We start from the raw sequence: 18,814 nt of genomic DNA, 5'->3' as shown, positions 1-18,814 counted from the left end.
TGTTAGAGGAACCGATAGCATGGTACACCCATGAAAATGTGTGACTAGGAACTAGCCATTGGTTCACAGGAGCATTTCAGGAAAATCAATACAAGGAGTCCCTGTAATTCACAACTGGGTCTCCACATAACAGCACGTGAGCGTCACCTGACAGGAAGTAAAAGGTGTGCAAAGACAGCTCTCCCTAGATGGGAACTGTAAAAATAGGCAGTGTAAAAGCACAAAAATGCATTTAAAGGGAAACTAGCTAAGTACATGAGGGAGAAAGGAATAGAAGGATATATTGATAGGGTTAGATGAAGTAGGGTGTGGAGCATAAACACCGGCATACACCAGTTGGGCCAAATGGCCTGTTTTTGTGCTGTAAATTTCTATGTAATTTTATGATAATGGGCATGCAGCAAGGAGTGCAGCTAGGTGAAACTGAAGGTGGACTCAATTACAGATTGATTAAACAACGAGACTAAAGAGTTTCCCCTCGATTCCAATTTTCTATTTACTGCAACTTTAATGTACAAATCAACCAATACCTCAAAGTGATCATCAGGTTGTATAATAATGGATACCTGAGAGTGATTAAAAGGCTACAATCTAATCAAGGTGATTTGGTAGTTTATATATGGAATAAATAATGGATATCTGGAAGGATTACAAAGCTGTAGTCTAATTGATGGTATATATACATACAGTGATGAACACCTGAGAGTAAGTTACAGACGGTAAGGTAACCCAGGACTAGAGGTTCAGATCAGATCATAATCCATGACAACAGAGCTTAAGTGGATTATAAACATCGTCTGAATCCTAATGTTAGATCAAAATCACTCCCTGCCATGTGCTACTTTTCATGTTTCCATCAACTAACTGCGTCTCCTCTGACTCTGGGTCTGACACTTGCATCATTAGTGATGGGGCCATCATTATTTCAGGTACATAGAGAGATCATTTACAATTGATTATCGGGAAATTAGACAATGAGCAGTGACAGACACAAAGCTTAAATATATTTTACACAACATTTTAAAAAGCCTTTTCTTGATGTCACTATTTTACCACTGAAATGAGACCCATTCCACTCACTCCGATGTCAGGCTGCCCTGATTGAATATTGATTAAACAAAAAGAACGACTGTCATGGAACAGAATTCAGTGCTTTCCTGGCTGTAGTTTCTTCAAAGCGAATTAAAGTTTGTACCGGCGAAAGGTTAAAAAGAGTAAATGCAGGTAAATTTGGGGGATTATCGTAGAGATGCTGAGGGAGCTTTGCATTGCATCGATCATGTACTGTGCATGATTCAGGAATACTTGGTGAGTACTATAGAAGGAGTTAGTGGCATCGACCCGATAATGTGGAAAATTGCCCAGGTATGTCCTGTCCACAAAAAGCAGGACAAATCCAATCCGGCCAATTACCGCCCCATCAGTCTACTCTCAATCATCAGCAAAGTGATGGAAGGTGTCGTCGACAGTGCTATCAAGCAGCACCTACTCACCAATAACCTGCTCACCGATGCTCAGTTTGGGTTCCGCTAGGACCACTCGGCTCCAGACCTCGTTATAGCCTTGGTCCAAAAATGGACAAAAGAGCTGAATTCCAGAGGTGAGGTGAGAGTGACTGCCCTTGACATCAAGGCAGCATTTGACCGAGTGTGGCACCAAGGAGCCCTAGTAAAATTGAAGTCAATGGGAATCAGGGGGAAAACTCTCCAGTGGCTGGAGTCATACCTAGCACAAAGGAAGATGGTAGTGGTTGTTGGAGGCCAATCATCTCAGCCCCAGGGCATTGCTGCAGAAGTTCCTCAGGGCAGTGTCCTAGGCCCAACCATCTTCAGCTGCTTCATCAATGACCTTCCCTCCATCATAAGGTCAGAAATGGGGATATTCGCTGATGATTGCACAGTGTTCAGTTCCATTCGCAACCCCTCAAATAATGAAGCAGTCCGAGCCCGCATGCAGCAAGACCTGGACAACATCCAGGCTTGGGCTCATAAGTGGCAAGTAACATTTGCGCCAGATAAGTGCCAGGCAATGACCATCTCCAACAAGAGAGAGTCTAACCACCTCCCCTTGACATTCAACGGCATTACCATCGCCGAATCCCCCACCATCAACATCCTGGGGGTCACCATTGACCAGAAATTTAACTGGACCAGTCATATAAATACTGTGGCTACAAGAGCAGGTCAGAAGCTGGGTATTCTGCGGTGAGTGACTCACCTCCTGACTCCCCAAAGCCTTTCCACCATCTACAAGGCACAAGTCAGGAGTGTGATGGAATACTCTCCACTTGCTTGGATGAGTGCAGCTCCAACAACACTCAAGAAGCTCGACACCATTCAAGATAAAGCAGCCCAGTTGATTGGCACCCCATCCACCACCCTAAACATTCACTCCCTTCACCACCGGCGCACAGTGGCTGCAGTGTGTACCATCCACAGGATGCAATGCAGCAACTCGCCAAGGCTTCTTCGACAGCACCTCCCAAACCCGCGACCTCTACCACCTAGAAGGACAAGAGCAGCAGGCACATGGGAACAAAACCACCTGCACGTTCCCCTCCAAGTCACACACCATCCTGACTTGGAAATATATCGCTGTTCCTTCATCGTTGCTGGGTCAAAATCCTGGAACTCCCTTCCTAACAGCACTGTGGGAGAACAGTCACCACATGGACTGCAGCGGTTCAAGAAGACGGCTCACCACCACCTTCTCAAGGGCAATTAGGGATGGGCAATAAATGCCGGCCTCGCCAGTGACGCCCACATCTCATGAACGAATAAAAAAAAAGTTTTATCTGTCGATCAACCCATGGTATACCTCAAAGTGGAATGCCTTATGGGCAGAGTAGCTGGGTTTTACTTTGCAAGACACCTGTACCATTTTTCACCTGGATTGTTAAATAGTACAGAGTAGGGAGAGCTTCATTCTGTCTAATCCATACTGTATCTAACCTGGGAGTGTATGATGGTGCATACTGGAGGAAGCTTTTAATACAAGCATTTTTCTACTGATTTTTCAAAAGTTTGTATAGAGACATATATTTTGTGAAGACATTTAGATTTCACAGTGCTTGCAGGGGTGAGGGGTGAAGGGATATTGATATGGCTCTGCATAGTCTGGTGCTGATATATGTTTAGAGATTAAGGCAGTTAGTTCAGCCTTGGCTTCTGAGGTTTGGTTGGGTGGTGGGGGGGGGTAGAAGAGAATAAAAGGTCCTATATTCATCTATCGTGGGCTGGCTGGTTGGAGTTGGTAAATCCAGAAGTAGCTTCAGGGGGACGCATTGAAATTAAAGGATAGTGCTCTAACAGTAATGCCTTGCTACTCTTACTTCGGCCAGATGTGGCGCAGTGACCAATATCATAAGAAGGCCTGTTATTCTTGCTTGCTCCAGAGGTGGCGCTGTAACCCCTCTCAGCCTGTAACAACCAAAAGATGCCCAGGGGCTAATTTTCCTGTCTGGGCACCTGGGCATTAATACAACAATTCACTGAGAGGAAATCTGGCCTGTCTTGACTATCAGAGCAAAGATCTCCTCCATTTTAGGGAATCCCACCCTCCTTCACTTACTTGTACAGATGAAGTGAGTGCTTCTTTCCATAGCGGAATATTTGATATTTGGGTAGGCCGCAATATCGGTCCATCTCCATTTCATCTTTGTACCATGTGATCTCTGGCGCTGGGTGTCCTAGCAATGGAATACAACCAAGTCAGACATTGTGTCATACACACATTCCCGGTCATATTGTGGCTCAACCTGAGTTACAAAATGGTAAAAAAAATCAAACATGCACAAAAATATTCAGGACCGATGGTTTTATATCCGTTGTATTTGTTAATATTGGAAATAAAGAAGGCACTTGCATTTATATAACACCTTTCACAACTTCAAGACATCCCAAAGCGCTTTACAGACTACTTTTTGAAGTGTAGTCACTGTTGTAATGTAGGGAACGTGGCAGACAATTTGCACACAGCAAGGTCCCACAAACAGCAATGTGATAATGACCAGATAAAGTGTTTTATTAAGTGTTGGTTAAGGGATACATATTGCCCAGGACACCAGGAGAATTCCCCCACTCTACTTCGAATTGTACGATGTGAGAGGGCAGATGGAGCTTCAGCCTAATTTCTCAACTGAGAGATGGCACATCTGACTGTGCAGCACTCCCTCGGTACTGCACTGGAGTGCCAGCCAAAATTACATGCTTAAGTCTCTGGAGTTGGACTTGAACCCACGACATTCTGATTCAGAGGCGAAGCGATTTATCACTGAGCCATAGCTGACACTTAATATTGATATGGACCAAGGGGTTGTCAGTCTTTGCTGATTACTGAATCCAGTTACTAGGGCCAAATGTTAAGGAGGGGATCCCTTAATAATAACAGAATTACAAGATATTATAGACCTATATGGAACATAACATCTCCTTGAGAACCTCATAGTTGTTCCAGATATCCTAAGAAGTCCATGTCTCCCCTCTCCTTAGTTACAAAGTCAGTTTATAATGCCTCGATTTTAAAATTCTCATCCTTGTTTTCAAATCACTCCATAGTCTCACCCCTCCCTATCTCTGTAACTTCCTCCAGCTCTACAACCCTCCGAGATCTCTGTGCTCCTCCAATTCTTGCCTCTTGCACATCCCCGACGTTCTACCATTGGCGGTCGTGCTTTCAGCTGCCTAGGCCCTAACCTCTAGGAATTCCCTCCCTAAACCTCTCCGCCTCCCTCTCCCCTCCTTTAAGACGCTCTTTAAAACCTACCTCTTTGACCAAGCTTTTTGGTCACCTGTCCTAATATCTCCTTATATGGCTCAGTGTTTGATAATCACTCCTATGAAGCGCCTTGGGACGTTTTACTACTTTAAGTGAGGTATATAAATGCAAGTTGTTGTTGTTTCCTGTCATTCGCTGTTATAGCGGCCTGAGCACTCTGGAGGGGCAGTCTCATGGAGGCCACATCAAAAACCCCTGCTCTGAGGACCTGAATCAAGCAGTTGGTGACAAATACACAGCACTGGACTTAGACATCGAGATGTCTAACAGCATTGAGATTATGTGTTTTAATAATGTTGGTTAAGGGATAAATATTGGCCAGGACACCAGAGAGAACATCACTGCTCTACTTGGAAACAATGCCATGGGATCTATTACATCCTCCTGAGAGGGCAGACAGGGTCTCGGTTTAACATCTCGTCCGAAAGACGGCACTTCCATCAGTGCAGCACTCCCTCCGTACTGCACTGGAGTGTCAGCCTAGATTTTGTGCTCAAGTCTCTGGAGTGGGAGTTGAACCCACAACCTTCTGACCCAGAGATGAGAGTGCTGCCAACCAAGCCACGGCTGACACTGTATTATTAACTATTAATATTATAGTTATGCTGCAAATGCAAATGTAGCACCGGAACAGTCAGCTTTTTAAACAGATACTCATCACAAGCCATGTTTATTTTACAGTAAGATGTACAGCAGTCAATACATACATCAGCTACAAAACAGCAGGCATGAGTGTACTTAGTATATTGTGTAGAGTTAGAGGAGCTGACATCAAGGCATAGAGGGGCCGATTTTCCTGTTCTCCTGCCTGGAGCCACTAAACTGCCTGGGCACAGCGAACGCAGGAACATCCGACAGGGCAGAGTGAACACCGAAGTAAGGGTGCCTGTCTGATTTTCTGTTCGTTAATTTAAATGGATTGAAAATTAATGGACTCCATTAGGGGTGAGTGCTCCTCCACACCCGATTTTCCTGTATTTGATGTACAGACGATCCAATAGCCCCACATTGTACTAGACATAAGTGAACTGTCAGACTTTCCCCCCCCGGGACGGTAATTTTGGGATACAGTGTTAATTGGTGGCCAGTGGACGGGATGTGCTCTCCATGCCCACCACCCCTCCCCTCCCCGTGAAGGAATCGGCGTGGAGTCCAGAGCCATTTTGGTGATCGGGCTTCATTTACCTTTGAAGGCCCTTAAAGGGGAGGGCGGAAGCATTGGGAGTGAAACAGAATAGCAATAAAAATAGTTGCAGCATCTGCAGCAGCAAAGAGATTAACTATTGGGAGCCTTTAAAACTCTAGAACCCATAAGCAGTACCAGAGTGCCAAACCCACTTCCAGCTTTCCCTGACTGCAGCTGAGGATCCTTTTAAAGAACACTCAAAATGGCCACCTCCTGACCTCTACCGCCCATATTTGGTGGGCAGGGGGCAGCAATTCAGGCAGAGATGAAAATGGAGTCGGGGGTCATAACTACGTCATCACACCCCGATTTGCATTTGTTTATTTATTTGGCCCCTGCCAGTTTCCAGCGGGAGCTCTGGCCGCCTAAATTGAGGCCTGCCCGAAAATCAGAAAGAGCGGGCAACCCGTGGGCCTGTTAGCGCCCGTTTTCAGGCAATAGGGGCATGAAAATTGCCCCTTGTGTGTCCTGCGCCTGTACAGCCATTGCAGGGCTATGAGGAAAGAGCAGGGGAGTGGGACTAATTGGATAGCTCTTTCAAAGAGCCGGTCGAGGCACGATGGGCCGAATGGCCTCTTTCTGTGCTGTAAGATTCTATAACACGGAGACAAACAAGAATTGTGCAATGCCAGACGTGAGTGAATTTTCGTCTTTCTCCTCTTGTGTACCTTCACGAGGTGTGGTTTATTGCATTTACGAGTTATTTTCATTTACATGTACATTGCTGAGAGGTTCTGTAATCAGGGTCCCTCACAGAAGTCTGAAGACTGCAACAAGAGACCAACAGCAGAAGCCTGCAGCATGGGGAACATTCATTTGATCTTATCTCACATGTCTCTGCATGTTTCTTCCCTGTGCACTGAAGTCATATGGTGTGTTACGAAAATAAAATTGAATCGATGTGTAATATCATTTTTTCCATTGTGCAAAACCGTAAACAGAAACTGGGGACATTGCAGAGTCTCAAAACATGTCCAGCTGTTTATAAGGGCTGTGTTTCTGCTCTTACTGATTTCTCAGTCTCAATTATTGATTACATTTCTGGGATTAACAACCACGGTCAATTTTTCTGTCCATTCCAGAACAGGTCATATTCTGCATTAAAAACAGGTCCATCGCCAGAATAATGCCAGTGTTTGGGACATTCCAGAAACAAATCGTGCTGCAGATCATTATTAAATTACTGGAACTTAAATGGCCGTTATATCAATCATCTTCTTAAGAGATCCCATTGTACTATGCAAGATAACATACAGTGATATGTCAACAATGCCTTATCAACCCGCACACTGAGCCTATGATTCACAGGTGCCAGCATTGGCTCAGTGGTAGCACTCCTGCCTCTGAGTCACAACGTTGTAGGTTCACACGAGAGACTGGAGCACATAAACTAGGCTGCAATGTCGGAGGTGCTGTTTTTTGATGAGACGTTAAACCGAGGTCCCGTCTGCCCTCTCAGGTGGATGGGAAAGGGTCCCATGGCACTATTTCGAAGAAGAGCAGGGGAGTTCTCCCCGGTGTCCTGGCCAACATTCCTACAATACAACCTAAAGTGACTACACTTCAAAAGTACTTCATTGGCTACGAAGTGCTTTGGGATGTCTTAGGGTTGTGAAAGGTGCTATATCAATGAAAGTTCTTTCTTTCTTCTTACTGTAATGTTCAGCAAGCCTCATACAACTAGATATGAGTAGACTGTCAGATGTTAGCCTGTGTACTCTGCACTTGTACAACCAATGCCATGGAGATAAATTGTGATAGTAGCTGTGCACTATGGTCTATCAGGAAATTAATTGATTTATTTTATTCCTAATTTGAAACTGGAATGGACCCACCTCTCCCCATCCTGAATAGAAATAATCCTTTTCACACAAAGGGTAGTAGAAATTTGGAACTCTGACCGCCAAAAGGCTGGGGGATAATTGGAGCTTTCAAAACTGAGATCGATAGCTTTTGTTAGGTAAAAGGTATCAAGGGAATATGGAGAAAAGGTGGATAAATAGAGTTGAGATACAGATTAACCATGATCTGATTGAATGGTGGAGCAGGCTCGATGGGCTGAATAGCCTCCTCCTATTCTTAAACTTCCTAATCCCAGTTTCAAAGCAGATCACAGAACAGAACAAAATGCATGGTACATGAATATATTAGAATCGTAGAATCGTTACAGCACAGAAGGAGGCCATTCGGCCCATCGAGCCTGTGCCCACTCTTTGTAAGAGCAATCCAGTTAGTCCCATTCCCATGCTCTTTCCCCATAGCCCTGCAAATTTTTTCTCTTCAAATATTCATCCAATTCCTCTTTGAAAGCCATGATTGAATCTGTATCCACCACTCTTTCAGGCAGCGCGTTCCAGATCATAACTACTTGCTGCGTAAAAAAGTTATTCCTCACATCGTCTTTGGTTCTTTTGTCAATCACCGTAAATCTGTGACCTCTGGTTCTCGACCCATCCGCCATTATCAGGAGTTGGTGAAGTTCTTCTGCCTCAGAAACTTGCTGCTGATTGTTAGCCCCGATTTTAACCCAACGAGAATGGAGCGGGGTTAAAATAGAGGCAGCGTTGCCCTGCCATCTGTTCCATGCCGGACTCTCACTCCGCCCCATTTTATCAGGCGTGGTTCAGCCAGCCGGTGAGGCCTGCACCCCAGGCAGGCAAGGGCCTCATTAAAATGTAAAAGTCACGGACCAATGACATAATTCGGACCGCGACTCGATTTTAACCCTGGACCGCACGCGGGGAACCTGTCGGGAAGTAGAACCACGGCCCCAAAGAGCCCTCTAAAGAAACTGTTTTTAATGTTTCCACATGGGCCAGGAGGAGCAGGATTTTCCCTCCAGGCCCCATGAGGAATCCACGGGCCTCTCCTGCCCCAAGGCTTCCAATAATCGCCTCGGTCCTGCGCCTGCTCACTTACCTTGCAGGCTGCAGCCTCCTACTGCCCAACGCCCAGATGTCATTGACGAGAGGGGAATCAGGCCCAGTGTATTTTAAATGAGGCCCAGGAGTTAAAATGGCTGCGACTTGACGTCAGCCATCTTGACTCTCGCCCCACAAGTCCCGCGCTCGCCGCTCGTCCCGAGTTAAATTCGGGGCTTCTGCCTACACAATACTGAAGACAAGGCAGTAACTTACAACTGGAAGCAGGTCAATGGGATAGTCTGTAATTGAATATCTCTCACATGATCTGATCTGCTTCACAAAGAGCCAAACATGTTAGATGACTCAAATAGTTTAGACTTATCCAATACAACACAAAAATGTATCATGTGACAGAAAGCAGTAAACCAGGACAGCAAATGAACACACAAGGAGAAAAATAAATTCAGGACAAGCCCTCATCATGCCTCATGCAAAAACACTGCTCCACTTTCTTCAATCAAAACTAAGATTGATCGATTTTTGTTAGGTAAGGGTATTAAGGATTACAGAACCAAGGCAGGTAGATAGAGTTAAGATACAGATCAGCCATAATCTAAATGAATGGCCTACTCTTGTTCCTATCAACTGATATATTTTGGTGAATCTTTCCTCTCAAAGTGAGGAATTTCCATGCTGGATTATGGAATAATTTTCCACTTTGGGAGTCAGCAATCAGCACCAAACAATCCCAGGTTAGTATCAAGCAGCGTCAGCTGATTAATGCTCTCCCTATACTTTCCCCCCAGCAGCCTTAACTCCTGCCTGATGGTGAATTTCTGTTTGTTTGTACAGTCCCATCTTAAACACATGTATCAGTATATTCCCAGGGCCTCTTTAGCACCACTCCTTCCTGTCTATATTACAGGTTTACGAATCAGTGGCAATGAAATTTAGGCAGCCTAAAGCCAAACTGAGCTCTTGGGCAATGTTTGAGAGTGATATTTGAGGTCAGGCATCCTACATGGGAGTTCCCTGGATTTCTCAAGACTGGTTTTTAAGCTCAAGTCTCCTTGTTAAAGCCAAATGCTCCACCGGTCTACCTCCTAAACTGTGGAGACTAGGATTTGAGATTCGTCTCCTTATTAGCATTACAAGATTCTAGCCTTTAGACTGCACTCTCAATATTGGCGTTTAAGCTTGGATCTCCTTACTGAGAACAAAATACTCTAGGCTGGTGTCCTCTGAAGATTTACGTTTGGGATTTGTAGTTGGGCTTTGCTTTCAAGACTAGCATCAAGCTTGTGACACCTTGTTGAGTGTCCAACAACAGTAGCTGGATAATGCTTTGATCACAATAAGTAAGAAGTATATACCAGCAATAAAGCCAACTGGCACATGAAATCATTCAACAGTCTCATCACAACCCCCAACATAAGGACATAACCGAGTTCTCGTATAATTACCTGTCACCATGCAGGTAAACTTGACGTCGGTATCTTCAGATACTGCGTGAGATTTAAGTGTGGTTTCAAAACTTGGCTGGGTCTCTTCAGTTATTTGAGCGATGATGGTGCAAAACGTTTGCCTAAAAGAAAAGATAACAAATAGTGTTCGAGATATTCTTTACAAATTTAAGGGTAAAAATTCCACCACATCCGATCCCAGGATGTGTAATTTATGCAGCCTGCAGAAACAGCTAGCAGTAACCAATTTTAACCCCGTGTGCGCTGTGAAATCCAATAAATAATTTACCACGAACAGATATGCGTCATTTCGCCACAGCTACTTCTAAAGTGACCTCCATCATGCACAGTCAATTCCTGCTGAGATGATTTTTAAATCTAGCCATAAAAATGTTTTGTACGTCAGTAAAATTTCGTAACAAGAATTACACCATAATTGGGTTCCAGAATGGATGGATGCAGATAAATAGAGAATAAAGTTATAAGTTGCAATCTAATTGAGGGGTGCAAGCAGTTTCACACTAAAAAAAATGAACGGGTGAGAATAAATTACAGGCTGTAATTTAATCAAGATAACTGGGTGATTTAAGTACAGAATAATGGATACCTGGGGATGACCTACAGCCTGTAATCTTATTGATTAAGGTGGGGTCTATGTAGAGTAATGGATACCTAAGAGTGCATTACAAACTGAAATCTAATCATAAACAAAGCTCAACCAATATTAACTAGAAATTACAGTTGGAGGTTATAAAAAGATCAAAGCATTTGTGTGACATTCATCTGTTTGCTATTTTATGGGGAATTAACCCATTGATTTTAATTGGACTAACACTTTCATTAAAACAGCGAGCAGAGGAATGTCAAAAACACATTGGTCTAGAAATTCGTTGACGCCGCATGTTGTGCAGGCATCCAATATGGCAGGCGGCGTGAATGCGCATATTTCACGCCGGAAGTGCATCACCCGCCATATTGATTAAAGTATAGGCGTCCTGGGCACCTGAATCAGGCGTTAGGTACACTGCATTTGCAAATAGGGGGGCCTGATGCCTGTGTCAGGACCCTTTCCCAAAATTGTTCAGGAAAACCAGGTCTACATGTGGCCTAACCAGGCCACCACCAAAAAGGTAGGTTTGTAAAAAAAATACTTACCTGAATGTGGCACCGGGATGTCCAGCAGTGCTGCTCTCGGCTCCACAGCAGACCCCCGAAGACTACTGCTGGACCCCCCACTCGCCCTCTCCCTCCACCCTACCAGGATCTACCCGAGAGCAGTGATTCAGTGGCCCAAAATTTAAATCTGCTTCTAAGGTGTTAAGAAGAGCTTAATTTGCTGCCAGCACATCACCCCCTCTCCCCACCCAAATAATCAAAATGGGGCTGTCCTGGTCTGCATGATTCAGTACCCCACCACATAGTTCAATTACCCAACGAGCTAACTACACGGTATTTCTCAATGAAACAAGTCTGCCAAGTAGTTTGCCACTAAAATAATAGAGGTCCACCACAAGTGTCACAAATCACGTCTCTAATCTCCGCTCGGTGTGGGTGGAAATTGTATTCTGAAGAAACCTGGGCTGTTGAACCCAGAAAGGAGGTGTCTGAGAGATGATCTTATATAGGTGTGCGATAGTTAAAGGAATTTTAAATTAAATACTGAGTAGAAAAGGGGGATTTGGTTAAACCAGTAAAAGGCAAATTTAGAACTGATATCAGGAAATTCTTCTTCACATAAAGTGTGATCAACACTTGGAATAGACTCCCAGATAGAGATGGGGAGATGCAAACCCTGGAATCCTTTAAGAAACAATTAGATGCTGCAATGGGGGAACTTTGGGGATGGATGGATGAACTAAGATGGGCTGAAAGGCCTTCCATCTTGGGATTCAGCAAATATTTACAGCACAATACTTTCAGGTGACACAGGCTATTGGTGGCACCTATGATGGAAATGGTCTACATATAGTGTGCACTGCAAAATAAAATACTACTGGCAAAGATGAACCTACACACAGGGAACATATCACTTTGGCTTGTAAGTCCTGCTTAGTTGCAGCTCAGTGTCCAGCTGGAAATACTCCTCGAACTTCATTTTTAAAACATTTTTTGATATATTATTCATTCTCAGGATGTGGGTGTCACTGGCAAGGCCGGTATTTATTGCCCATCCCTGGTTGCCCTGGTGTGATACAACTGAGTGTCTTGCTGGGCCACTTCAGAAGGCATTTAAGAGTCAACCACATTGGTGTGGGACTGGAGTCACATATAGGCCAGACCTGGTAAGGATGGCAAGTTTCCTCCCCTAAAGACATTAGTGAACCAATTGGGTTTTTACGACAATCCGACAGCTTCATGGTCACTTGACAGTGCACAAATTATAAATTCTAAAACAAGTTAAGACAAAAGCAAAATACTGCGGATGCTGGAAATCTGTAATAAAAACAGAAAACACTGGAAAATACTCAGCAGGTCAGGCAGCATCTGTGGAGAGAGAAACCGAGTTAACATTTCAGGTCGATGACCTTTCATCAGAACTGGAAGATGACGAAAGGTCATTGACCTGAAACATTAACTCTGTTTCTCGCTCCACAGATGCTGCCTGACCTGCTGAGTGTTTCCAGCATTTTCTGTTTTGATTTTATAAAACAAGTTGCCTTTTTGACTTATTTTGAAATGTGGCCAAAGTAACATCAATAAAGACAATATTTTAGGTAAGAAAGGCTTAAGGGGAAATTTTACAAAAGCCCACTTCCGTCATGAAACTTCACCCAGGGGTGGAGCTAATGTCAAAGGATTGGGGGAGCGGTGGGGATAGAAGCCCAGATTTGGCTGACTTGGCACAGAACAGGCATGATGGCGTACCTCCAATTGCCAGCATTGGCATCGGCGCCAGACTCATAACAGAAACCCGATCATAATCAGGAATTTAAAAGTTTAGTGAGTAAATTATTTGCAGTCAGTTTTGGCTGAGTTCTGACATAGAAAATTGGCCAACCGCAGTGATTGGTAGGGATAGGGTCATGAACCCACCCCCATCACTGACATCACTCCCGCCCCCCCCACCACCAAGAGCATATATCAGAAAATCCCAAGCCCTCTTTGGAGAAATGCACATTTAGAAAATTTACACTGTCATTTACAGCCATCAACTCCTTCACACAGACAATGAGAAGCTTGGAGCCAAAGAATTTCTCCTGAATAATTCCATTGCTATACAGGTATCAGCCGTGGCTCAGTGGTAGCACTCTTGCCTCCAAGTTAGATGGTTGTAGGTTCAAGCCTCACTCCAGAGACTTGGGGGTTGATTTTAACTTCGTGCAATAGTGTAAAATGGATGATAGTGAGTTGACAGCCTGTTTTACATCTCTCCCCATTTTTATTTCCAGTGAAGTCAATGCGGAGAGATGTAAAATGGGCTGCCATCTCGCTATCACCTGTTTTACACTATCGCACAAAGTCAGAATTACCCCCTTGAACACATATTCTAGGCTGACACTTCAGTGCAAGATCCCATGGCACTATTTCGAAGAAGTGCAGGGCAGTTCTCCCTGGTGTCCTGGCCAATATTTATCCCCCAACCAACATCACTAAAAAGCAGATTATCTGGTCAATATCGCATTGCTGTTTGTGGGACCTTACTGTGCGCAAATTGACTTGTGTTTCCTACATTAGAATAGTAACTACTTGAAAAGTACTTCAGTGACTGTAAAGTGCTTTGGGATATCCTGAGGTTGTGAAAGGCACTATATAAATGCAAGTCTTTCTTGCGGACTTTGATTTATTCAGTCACACTAAAAATATCCCTGATCTCACAGTGGGGGTAATTTTAACTCTCGGTGATAGTGTAATATGAGCGATATTAGACCAGTCGCCCACTATACACCCCATCCGATTTTCAGGCAGTGTGTATAATGGGCTCCCAGATCCGATATCGTCCGTTTTACACCAGTTAAAATTACCTGCAGTACGTCAGAGAAAGCACTGTTTTATAAACTCAGGCACTTTCTACTATGTAATGTGCAACGTATTATTCTGCTGCTGAGGTGGAGCTCTGTTTGTTATGGCCTGTCCCTTTAAGCCAACAAAGCCAAAGTTGATATAGACGGGTACAGTAACTGTGTTAGTTCAGGGAAGTCTGCAGATTGGCCGGTGCTTGTAAACTCCCAGCTCTGGGTCAGAAGAAACCTGCGTTTGTGACTTCTGGCTCTTGAAGGGTGACATCTAAAGTGTGATTGGTATAAATAATCAGATCTCTCAGGACATTGCTCCTGATAAGTCAGATGACACACTGCATTATAAGAGCGGGAGTGCACAATGCATTAATCCGCCATCAGAAATAAAGTCATGGAAATAGATGCTCTAATTAGAATGACAGGAACTTGACTAAATATTCCCGGCTACAATATTTCCAGGAGAGATAGAGAAGAAATTATTTACAACTGCAGAAAAGTTTTTATTGATGGTAGTGTATGGTCAGTCTAGGTTTTATTAAGAAATAGTAAGGGATCTGCTGCAGGTCTTGGAGGACATTATAGATCACCAAATCATGGGAAAAGACATCAAGGATGAGATTTGGAAGCCATTTTGAGAGGTTTGTAGTAGTAACAGAATTGGAAATAGGGGGAATTTAAGTTTCCTCAGTGAGCGAGAATGAGACAAATGTTTGTGGCCAAAATGGAGGGGATTCCTAGAATGCTTGCAGGAGCATTTCCACACTTACTACATTAAATGTCCAACAAGGCAGGATGCAGAGCTAGACTAGGTAACAGATATACGATCCGAGGGTTGGAGAATACAGAAATAATTATTATAACTTAACTAGGATCAGGTTGAAAACAGATAAAGAAAAGGAGGGGTTCTAGGTAAAGATGTTGGAGTCAAATTAGCTCATTTCAATGGGTTGAAACTAGCCCAGATCAACTGGTTGGAAAAAATGACACATCAAACATCGGATCAGCAGTGGAACATATTTAAGTACAAGATAGATAAGATGCAGATTAAGTACATTCCAAGCAGCAGTAAATGGCTTATATCAAAGGCTGGGGTTCAATGGATGAAGAGAGAGGTTAGAAAAGGCATTTGATAAACACGGAGTATAATACAGAAGAAAACTACGAGAGAAACAACAAGTACAGAGAGGAAGCAAAAAGAGAGATTAGGGAGGCTAAGAGAGAATATGAACAAAGACAGTCAGTCAACATAAAGGGAAATATCAAGATCTTTTAATATTTACCCAGAGAGTGGTTAGAATATGGAACTCGCTACCATAAGGAGTAGTTGAGGCAAATAGCATAGATGCATTTAACGGGAAGTTAGATAAACACATGAGGGAGAAAGGAATAGAAGAATATGCTGATAGGGTGAGATGATGTGGGATAGGAGAAGGCTTGTGTGGAGCATAAATACCGGCATGGACGAGTTGGTCCAAATGGCCTGTTTCTGTGCTGTATATTCTATGTAATTCTATATAAGTAAAAGGACAGTCAAAGAAGGGTGGAACCACATGGAAATAAAGGGACCATTTTGTATTTCGACAATGGTAGATCTGCAGGGCAACCGAAGGAGGGTGTGAAAGAGCCACTTCTACAGATAAATATTCAACAGGAAACTGTATTAAAAAAAAGTTACACGCCTGATCAAGAAAGGCGAAATGGAGAAACCAGAAGAATATAGGCCAGGTTGTCTGAAAACTTATAGTCTGTAACACAGGATGAAGTCAGAGAACACTTGAAAAGGAATCGGTCAAATCAATTAGCGAGCATTTTTAAAGGGTTGAAGAATTTAATTGATATTTTGAGGAAATCACTAAGTGAATGGATGTAAATGGGGCGGAAACTGTATAAATGGATTTTCGAAGGAATTTGATGAGATGCCACATAAGAGTCTTGTTACAAAAATTAAAGCAGGCCGTATTAAAAGCAACGTAATGGAAAACGGGTGTTTTTCTGATTGGTGGCTGCTGGGGTGTCCCAGGGCTCTCTTTTGTTTTCCATTTGTATAAATGATTTGGGCAAAGGCACAAGAGGAATAATATTGATGTTATCAAATTAGAGGACGTGGTAAAATGTGAGGAAAGATGTCAGGGACTGCATGAAATGACAGATAGCTTATCGGAGTGAGCAGATAAGTGGCAGGTGCAGTTTGGGCACAGAAATGTAGAGTGCTACATTTTGGGAAACAGAAGAGTGAAAGGAAAAATACCCTAAATGGCAAAAATATTGGGGGCAAATACATAGACCTTTAAAAGTGAGAATAGAAAAGGCCATAAAGGAGCAAATGAGATTCTGGGAGTCACTAATATAAATGATGTGGAGATGCCGATGATGGACTGGGGTTGACAAATGTAAGGAATCTTACAACACCAGGTTATAGTCCAACAGTTTTATTTGAAAATCACAAGCTTTCGGAGGCTTTCTCCTTCGTCAGGTGAGTGTCACACTCACCTGACGAAGGAGAAAGCCTCCGAAAGCTTGTGATTTTCAAATAAAACTGTTGGACTATAACCTGGTGTTGTAAGATTCCTTACATCACTAATATAAAGGCAAGGATATGATATTGAATTGTACAAGACAATGGTATGGACACTGTTGAAATATCGCATGAATATCTGGACACCCCATTATAGAAAAGGTATTAAAACAATGGAAAGAGTACAGCAAAGATTCCCCAGAAAGACACCTGGAGGGACATGGTATAGTCATAAGGGGCTTGAAAAATTGGGGGGTTTTTCCACTGCAACAGGTTAAGGGGGAACTAATAGGGATTTTCAATTAATGAAAGTTTTTGAGAGGATAAATAGTGGAAGATTGTTTCCTTCTATACTGTGACTTTAATGATTCTGTGGAGGTAGTGTTGTGTCTCTTTAAGGCCACAAAGTCTAAGTGTTGCCATGTAAACACCTGCTCAGACCAGTGTTTAACTGTTGTTTAATCAGGAAACTTTGCAGATTGGAAGGTGCGTGTCAGTTTCAGGCTGCAGTTCAGAATCATCTGGCACCTTAGCATTATTTGCATCTGTAACAAAACATGACATCTGGCGTGTGATGATTGGCGTGTGATGTCTAAGCATGTTAGACTTACCATTTTTAATATATAATATAGAAGTTATGATATTCCTGCATTAATCAGTAAAATAAATACCGACAGAAAATGCTGGAAAGGAATGGAGAGGATTCTTAGAATGCTTGCAGGACTGTTTTCAGTTACTTTTGTCGGAAGGTCATCGACCTGAAACGTTAACTCTGTTTCTTTCTCCACAGATGCTGCCTCACTTGCTGAGCTTTTCATGCATTTTCTGTTTTTATTTCAGATTTCCAGCATCCGCAGTATTTTGCTTTTGAAATAAATACCAACAATGGTTTGTTAATAAGTGGGATTTATTTTACTGACAGTGCAAGTGATTAAGGCTTGCATAAAGGATCCTGGGATCCTACCCTTATCACTCTCCACCCTGACACTCCAGCTGACAAAAAAATGAAAGTGTTATGGAACAAATAACGTTATTAAAAAAAAAGCTAAATTTATATACTATTGTACAAAAAAAAGAAACCGAGCATAACTCTCAATGGTGATCGATAGGAAATCAGTCTGCTGCTTGTCCTTGGCTACTGTAGGCCGCTAGGCTGATGGTAATACCACACCCTTGTACACATCAGATGTGCAATTTAGCCCTTTTTGCTGCAGTGGGTCAAAATAGGGAAGAAGTATGGTTAGACCTCAGCTGCAGCATTGTGTCCAATTCTGGGCACCACACTTTAGGAAGGATGTGAAGGCCATAGAGAGGTTGCAGGTGAGATTTACTAGAATGGTACCAGGGATGTGGGACATCAGTTATGTGGAGAGACTGGAGAAGCTGAGATTGTTCTCCTTAGAGCAGAGAAGGTTAAGGGGAGATTTAATAGAGGTGTTCAAAATTATGAAGGGTTTTGATAGAATAGATTAGGAGGAGCTGTTTCCACTGGCAGGAGGGTCCGTAACTATAGGACACAGATTTAAGATAATTGGCAACAGAACCAAAGGGGAGATGAGGAGAAATTTTTTTACTTAGCGAGTTGTTATGATCTAGAATGCACTGCCTGAAAGGGTGGTGGAAACAGATTCAATAGTATCTTTCAAAAGGGAATTGGGTAAATACTTGTAAAGGAAAAATTTGCAGGGCTATGGGGAAAGAGCAGGGGAGTGTGAGTAATTAGATAACTCTTTCAAAGAGCTGGCATAGGAATGATGGGCCGAATGGCCTCCTTCTGTGCTGTAAGATACTATGATTCTTTGATGAGTTCAGCAATTTCACCACAAAGATCACTCTCCAAGATATGCAAACAACCATCCCAAGTCCTGATACCTTGCTATAAGTCCTATCTCTGGGGGTTCAGGCTGAGATTGGGTTGACATGGCATTGCAAGAGTAGTGGTAATCTGGAACTTGAATTGAAAATTTCAAAACTGAGAATGATAGATTTTTGTTAGGCAAGGGTATTAAGGGTTAGGGAACCAACGTGGGCAGATGGAGTTAAGATAGGGATCA

General features: G+C 43.1%; 1 protein-coding gene across 1 annotated transcript in view; it reads right to left on the bottom strand.

Annotated features, from left to right (window-relative positions):
* Nucleotides 1-18,814, bottom strand: part of alpk3a (alpha-kinase 3a) — a 69,710-nt gene that overhangs the window by 49,737 nt on the left and 1,159 nt on the right. Inside the window, exons 3-4 of the mRNA XM_067973395.1 lie at nt 10,290-10,411; nt 3,571-3,688 (exon numbers count right to left, since the gene is read on the bottom strand). Coding sequence (XP_067829496.1) covers nt 3,571-3,688; nt 10,290-10,411 — 240 coding nt within the window. The remainder of the gene's footprint in view (nt 1-3,570; nt 3,689-10,289; nt 10,412-18,814) is intronic.

The sequence above is a fragment of the Heptranchias perlo genome, chromosome 38 (assembly GCF_035084215.1).
Source record: "Heptranchias perlo isolate sHepPer1 chromosome 38, sHepPer1.hap1, whole genome shotgun sequence".
In the NCBI taxonomy this organism is placed as follows: domain Eukaryota; kingdom Metazoa; phylum Chordata; class Chondrichthyes; order Hexanchiformes; family Hexanchidae; genus Heptranchias; species Heptranchias perlo.
This window is presented reverse-complemented; position numbering and strand designations above follow the sequence as displayed.